An 8014-nucleotide genomic window follows, 5' to 3' on the forward strand; every position below is an offset into this window, starting at 1 on the left:
TTTGCAACTTCACTAAACTCTCACCCCAAAATCCAACCTACAAAAGGTAGGAACTTGGGTGCTTGTGCCCCTTGTTTGTTACATTCTCTTTGTATTGTTAACTGTACAAGTTAATTTCATTTGGTATTTATTGTTTCACAATGTTCTATCATAACATTAAGATATGCTCAAGCAATGGGCTCTTTGGGAGAAGAGGAGGAAATATAAGAAAGTTTCAATAGGAGAGTGATCAAACATGGAGGGCAAGAGAACAACAAAATGTTCTCTTCATGCCTTTTCTAAAAGAGACTACTTCTATTTCCATAAAATACAAATTTGAGGAAAAAACAATATAGTTTTGAAAAATTATAAACATAAATTTGAAAAAAATGAAACAAAAGATTTTGAAAAATGATACAAAGATTACATAAAAATCCCTTTAAAACAATCCCCTACAGACCCAGTAGAAGAGACATTTTTGTTGAGGCTACCAAAACTCATCTCCACCTCCAAAACTCATCGCCAAAACCTAAAAAATTCTTGAGCTTCTAATCAAAGGTAAACAAAGGGCTGCAAACATAAAGCTACAGGAATATCTAGGCACACAATCTAATATACATTATATCAAATTAACACACACAAAAAAAAGAATAATCAAACTTAATTATTATTTGAAATTTAACTTTAAAAAACGAGTTCATTTATACATGTATTAATTTCTTATTTATATATTATATAAAATTAATATGCACTACAATATAATGCTAGATCTCTTTTCATAGCTTCTAAATTTAAATCACGTGTTATACATTTAGGCTGTCACAGCTCTTGTTTCCGCGAAGGTCTCATTGATATAACTAGCTCGATATCTCCTGTAAATCATTCATATATTCTCATATTGCAGACCGAAAAACAAATTAGCTTTGATGGAATACAATATATTCCATTTCTATTTCTATTTCTATTCCAAGCTCTGCAGGAATCTACTTAATCAACCAATAATTTCCGTAGATCGAAGCAACCTGTAAAGAAATGAGAAAGCAGCAAGGATGATCACAGAAATGTCTAAGAAGATGAACACTCTGCTGAATCCTCTTCTCCTTGCTCCGCCATTTTCAAATCCAGAGAAGAACACAATTTCACTGCAATTCCTGTGCATTCCTTAAATCCCTTCAAGCACGGCAAACTGCCCTCATTTTCGCAGATTGTTGCAGCGGACCAGAGAGCAGCAGCCAGATTAACTCTCATTTTCCGCCTAAACATCTTCCCCTGTTTGATCCACCCCTTTTCAACCAATTCCATGGCTAAAGAAACCGTACAAGGGTTTCTCAGATTCAATTGTTTGTACCAGCGTTTCAGCACGGAAATCACTTTCATGTCCGCACTTTGCCTGGAATCGCTCCATTCTGAGCAGACTCCGCAAAGGCTGAATTCCGCTTGCGGAGAAGCCCCGCAAATTGCCGTCCTGGTTTGTCCATGGCATCTGCAGCAGAGAACAATCCTCGAATGCCTCGCAACCAAGAAATTTGCAGAATGCACCTTTGAATCGCATTCCCAGCACAGATTTGCAAAGTCCGCCTCGCAGCGCAAAGCACTTTCTCTACAGCAAAGCTCGCACCGCATCCTGTTCTTCCTCCCCGCCACCATTAAAATAGGGTTTCGCAGTAAAGTAGATCTGTGCAATGAATTTGAGGAAATCGGCTCTCCCTTCTTACGAATTTTCGCTGTAAAGAAGATCTGAGGAATGAATTTGAAGGAATCGGCTCTCCCTACTCACTAATTTTCGCTGTAAATAAGATCTGAGGAATGAATTTGTGGGCGTGAAGAATAAGAAAGCGGTCTTCACTGCTGACAGAATTTCGCAGTAAAGGGGTCCGTGGAATGAATTTAAAGTCGCAAAGATGAAGAAATTGAGTGTCCTTGTTGAGTGTACGGTTGAGAAACTCGATTTGTGTGGCCAGGAATTAGCAGGTGGAGGAAATGGAAAGAAACTTATGATCTTGGTATAAAATGTATCGTACATAGACAAATCTGGTTTGTTAACAGATGTCGTCTAAAGAAGAAATTCCACTTTATGTGTGGCTTTCCTTAATCCCTGAAATTGCCATATTTGCTGAGAGCGATGGCGGCATTTTTGGCGTGGGAATATCTCGAAGATGGTGAAGCCACATGTTGCAGACATGTCATTTCTGCCCCAAAATGAGAGGCTGAGTTTTGATTCTGCCCCTTAAATATCTTTTGCTATAAATGGCTGGTTTTTAATACTTAAAATGACCTCTTCCAACCACAAGATTTTTGGAGATAGCCAAATAGAACACACTACCACCTAGACTTTAACAATAATAAATATTGTAATTAATCTTTTTATATCATTTATAACTGTTATACTATCTTTAGGTTATTTAGTTACATGTTAAGAGTTTCGTAGTTGAGAGATCAACATCAATTCTATGAAATAGTTTAAAGAATGTCTCATTTCTTATAAGAAGAAAACTACATAATTATAACACATAATTTCATACTCGAAATGTTTCTACATGCTAGGCACCTTCTACTAGTTTTAAATATCTATTTTTAAAGTGGATAGGAACAAATGAGTTGAACAAAATGATTGGTTTGATTCTATCATAGACCCTCAAATTCTTAGATCTATGGAAATGATGAAACAATGTGAATATCTTGAAAAATGTCATAGGCTTGATTCTATCTTAGATTGTCAAATCCTTAGGTCTTTGGAAATGGTAAAATAATTCAATTATCTTAGGAAGCTCAGTTGAGTGAAAGAAAAAAGGACTGGGGAGAGGGACCAACAGTCGTGAGGGCTAACTTCGTCAACATGTAGCCACTACATGGGATATCGTACGACCTTCATTTTTTTAAGAAATGTAAAATGGACATTGAACTACCTACAACTAAGGTTTGAAGGTGTGGCTCATTGCATAACTCTTTAAAATAGTGCACCTAGTGAAATGTGTCCATAAAATGACTTTTTAAACATTCAACTAAAGCTTAATCTAAAAATCTCTAATAATTGAATTTAAAAATATTATTTGATGTTAATAGAATATTGTATAACTATATGAATTGTAACATATATGCAACTTAAATGGACCAAATAGTTATTACTAATTATAAATATTTTTTATATGTAACTTTTATAGTAAACACAAAAGGACAACTTCAACATAAAATAATTATTTGTTGTAGTAAAAATAACACATTATTATATAAAATACAACCTATATCCAACACAAGGGGACGACTAGTTGAACACTAAATTTTTTTGCCAATCTCACACATTTCATGAGAAAATATTCACCTTTTATATTTGTGATGAGACATATTATTAATATGATTTACTCTATGCATATACATTGCTACCCCAATAGTTGTACACATAAGAATAGTATTTACATACACTAAGATAACAATGCTTATTTAAGTGAGCATATTATTTTTGAAGTGACACACATATATTAGATAGCTATGATATTTTGTTAGGCACAAAAAGTTATTTATTTCACTTATTAATGAATTCATTTATTTATTTTTTCTATAACATTCATAAGTTTTCACGTGTTCAAGTATTCGTCTATTTTCTTATATCAATATTTAGATTTTTATATATTTACAAATAGATCAATTAATTACAATATATAGTAAAAATGTGTTGGAAGATTGGATACAAGAGGGTGATTGACTATTGGACCCCACTCAACTATTGGCTCCTCTCCCCTACAAGGAGGATAGAAAGCTTCTTTTTACTATAAAATAAGCATGCGAAAGTTGAATGTTTTAGGTTTGGAAAATCAATATTTTTTTTAATTTAGTTTATCAGTCATGTCTATTGTCTTCTATCATTGCAAAATTTAGGGAAGCAACATTTTAAATCATAGATGAAGGCATTTTGAAATAATCTAAAAATATTTAAGCTTGAGCAATCTCAAAATCAAAGCCATAGTCCCTTGTGAGATTGTTTTGGCCAAAGTCGAAACCATATCGTTGGAATCAACAACAATAACATGGTTGCTACACTATCTAAAGAAGATTCAAAACATGGATGACTATTGCTAGCCTAAAATAGTCATTGCAAAAGAATTAGGTCATGGGAAGAAAACATTAATGGAGCAAACCAAGTGGTTGGAAAAAGTGGTCAATTTGATGGAGTTCCCTAACACAAATGAAGAAATGCAAAATTATGTTGTGAAATATTTAGAGTTGTCACATGGATAAAGAAGATTGGACAAAATAAATCTTACATTAAAAAGTTTAACCCAACTTGAGAACACAATCAAGACATATATAGGAGCAATTATTAAGGGACAAATAGGGTTATTAATTGCATAGTTGATGATCAAATCACATCATATTAGGCATATTAGGTGTGAGACTAAGAACTTAGGCTTCATTGCTGACAGTTTTTTGTAGTAAAGGAGGTCTCATGGAGTGAATTTAAAGTCACAAAGATGAAGAAATTAGGTGTCGTTGTCAAGTGTAAAACTAAGAAACTTGATTGGTGTGGCCAAGAATTGAGCAGGTGGAGGAAATTGAAATAAAATTATGATCTTGGTATAAAATGTTTTGTATTTGACAAATCTGGATGTGTAAATAGATGTAGTCTAAAGAAGAAATTCCACATTGTATGTGGCTTTCCTTAATCCCCGAAATTGCAGTATTTTGTGAGAGTGATGGTTGCATTTTTTGTTGGGGAATATCTCAAAGATAAAAGACTAGTGAAGCTACATGCTACAGACATGTCAACACTATGGGCAAGTCCCCGACTGCTAAGCTTATTTTGGCTAGTAGTCATTGTTCAACTATTTTAGCAACAATATGTGGAGCTGGTGACCCCATGGTTACTTATGTTTCTTGCTTATTTCTTAGCGGACATCTAAAACGAAGTGTTTACATAAAAATCCTAATAATAAATCTTCTAGTTAAATTTCTTGAGAAAAAGTAGGAGATGATTAAAAATAGGAAAAAATCATGTGTAGTCATGTGACCTTTTTCTCAATAAGCAGGGACTGCTTATTCTAGAACACCATTTATTTCAAAGCTTATTTTAAAATTTTAAGGAGTGATTGCTCCAAACGAATAGGTATAGATTCTAAATTATCCCTTTCCCATGATTAAAAAATGGCACGGGGATGCTCCTACTGCTTAAATTTAAGCACAAATTTCCCTTAAGCAGCCACATGGGGACATGGAGTAATTACCGTATTTCTGCTCCAAATGAGAGGCTAAGTTTTGATTCTACTCCTAAAATATATTTGCTATGTATGACATTGATTTAAATACTTAAAATGACATCTTCCAACCACAAGATTTTGGGGATATTTCATCCTTGTTGCCAGCCAAGATAAACATGCACTATGTATACTTTTATAATAAATATTGTAAATAATAAATAATAATCTATAATGTACTTTTGTTAAGTTCTTTTTTCAAAAATAAGGGTTTTATATGACTTGCAATTACTATAACTATTTAGTATATAGCATGAGACATATGTTATCTTTAAGTTGAGAGGCCATTCTATCAAAGTAGTTTAAGAAATGTCTCATTTTTTATACTTTGGATTCAAAAATTAGTTTCATAAGATTAACATGTTAATAAAAAAAAAAAATCATTAGAAGCTTGAAAGTGCCAATTTAGCATGTGTTTAGATAGATCATCTTGTTTAATGGAAAGAAGAAAAGTGCATAATTATAACACTTTATTTCACACTTGAACACTTCCGCGTGTTTAGTTCATAATAGAACATTACCTATGAATTAGCTAAGCAATTTCTAAAAGTTTCAAATATCTATATCTAAAGAAGATAGAATAGTATGAGTTGACCCTATTACAATATTTAATCTTTACTTGGTTTACATTTATTTGTTTGTATTTAGTTTGAGATATTCTTTTCGAAATCCCTACAAGTAATATGTCCTCTTGTGCATGTGCAAAGACAATCTGTTTCTTTTATTTTCCTTTATTAAACAATATTAATTTATCCTTCTTATGAGGATTGTGACACATTGCACACACATATTGTGAATAGTGGTATTAATAGATATAGGAGTGACATTGTAATTCCTCCCCTCATATCTATTTAAGAGATGATTCTCCTCCCATTCTTTACTTTTTTGATATCATTGTAATGAGCTTCTTGCTCTTCTTCTTTCTCTCTTTTTTCCTTTATGTTTTGTCTTCACTCATAATACAAAAAGAGGTTTTTCTTTTCTTTTCCCATGAAATATAATTGCTTGGATTTCTACTTTATTTTCTTGCTCTTGTATTTCCTTTCAAAACCAAATCATAAGTTTGAATCTTCCCTAGACCTTCACATTCTTAGGTCTTAATTATTGAAGGGTTTTCATCACTTATCTACTTTAAGTGTTAAGTTTTCATCACAATGTTATGATATTGAAAGTCCACATCAACTTCATTTTATGACAAAGCCCTAATATTTCAAAATGAATACTTATATTATACACATTAAAGCTTCAAATTCAATTAACTCACTATTAAATAAATTCAAATAAATAGGATTCTAAGGTCAATTAATTTCAGTACATTTTGGTAAACTTGATAATGACATTTAAAAAAAAATTTAAATCTTAGTACACTAACTTTTATCTTTTTTAAAAAAATTGTTTGAATTTTATTTATTCAGAGCTATATTGAAGGTTCAACCCTTAATTATTGTTATTTTGTAGATCATCATTTTGTTCTTTACATTTCTTTATCTTAATCATGAGTTATCATAAAGTCTTGTCTTTTGATTTCCATTCAAGCATGTATCAATTGTTTCAATAAAGGTGTCATTTATTGCCCAATTTGTTTGGCCTATATAGACTAACAAGTTAGAACAATGGTTAAGAAAAACAAATAGGGGGTGGAGGGTATCCAATAGGCAGGGTATGTGGTGAGTCCTCCCTTGTATCTAACAACATTTTCCTAATTTAAAAAAAATCCCCATGAGTTGAGATTATATCGAAGGGCATTGAGTGCAAATCCAAGTAAAATCTGAACAATTTGAGCAATACGCAATATAAACTCACAAAACCCAAATAACACTTGCACACAAGAACCTGCCACAAAGAAGAAAGCAAAGAAGAGGTAAGGGTTTTTCTTTGAAAATATGAGAACTATATTATCAGATTGAAAAGATAAGAGAAAATTACAAAAGATCAATCATTATAGAAGGAGATCAAAAAACCTAAAAGGGAAACCCTAAGAGGTAAAAGCCATTTAATAAATACTAATTAATTATTAAATGGAAATGCAAGTGCATAAAGGGAAGTCTTAAGAAGGGAGTAAAGATAATTTAATAAATTAAATTAAATTAACCATTTACTCTAACATGACCCCTTAAGATGAGCAACAATGCAGCTACAAACAATGTAGAAAACAAACTTGGGTCATGACAACAAAGCCTAATGAGGTACCCAATCACAATCAAATCTCTATGAAATAAAGAGATAGAGAAAACCCAGTGGGAAATACCCTACTCCAAAAAGAGATAGAAAATGATGCACAAATGAAATATCTCAAGATACTCTCTCAAGATCATAAGTACAATAAAACCCCCTATGACAGAAGCTTGAGACTCCATAGCCCCCCCTCCCCCTCCCCACAAATTGGTAGAAATCTTGTGTTGATGAATATACTAATGTGGCTCCAATCTAAAATAAATAAAGGCAATGGACAAGGAGGGTAAAACCCCTAAATGTAAGGTGAAGCTAGAAGTCTTAGCTAATGCTCAAAGGAGTATGCATGAGAATCTTGAAATGGAATCTCCAATGGAGGTGAGATAATAGATGTGTTGAATCTGTCATCTTAGAGGAGTTTTGTCTCCTCTAATATATCCTCAACAACTATAGTAGGTGGCTTGATGATTGGTGATACAATGATAGGCAATGCTAAAGAGTAATCATGTGCAATAGATGGAATTTGAACATGAGGTGTAGATATAGAAGTCACAACATTGGTCTCAAGAATAACACATAAGTTCAAGTGATCTAACTTCACCTCAGTAGTCTCTCAT

At 32.6% G+C, this 8014-nt stretch overlaps 1 protein-coding gene across 1 annotated transcript; it reads right to left on the reverse strand.

Moving 5' to 3' along the window:
• Nucleotides 1-847: 847 nt before the first annotated feature.
• Nucleotides 848-1948, reverse strand: LOC149567070 (uncharacterized). Its single transcript, XM_089817450.1, has one exon. The coding sequence runs from the start codon at nucleotides 1624-1626 to the stop codon at nucleotides 1045-1047; it is 582 nt and encodes a 193-aa protein (XP_089673576.1). The 5' UTR covers nucleotides 1627-1948; the 3' UTR covers nucleotides 848-1044.
• Nucleotides 1949-8014: the final 6066 nt, after the last annotated feature.

The sequence above is a fragment of the Cupressus sempervirens genome, chromosome 3, assembly GCF_028749045.1.
Source record: "Cupressus sempervirens isolate cs-2001-9-10 chromosome 3, ASM2874904v1, whole genome shotgun sequence".
Lineage (NCBI taxonomy): Eukaryota > Viridiplantae > Streptophyta > Pinopsida > Cupressales > Cupressaceae > Cupressus > Cupressus sempervirens.

Coding starts and splice junctions, on each gene's coding strand:
- LOC149567070 (XM_089817450.1), bottom strand. CDS start 1,626: ATGGTGGCGGGGAGGAAGAACAGGATGCGGTGCGAGCTTTGCTGTAGA.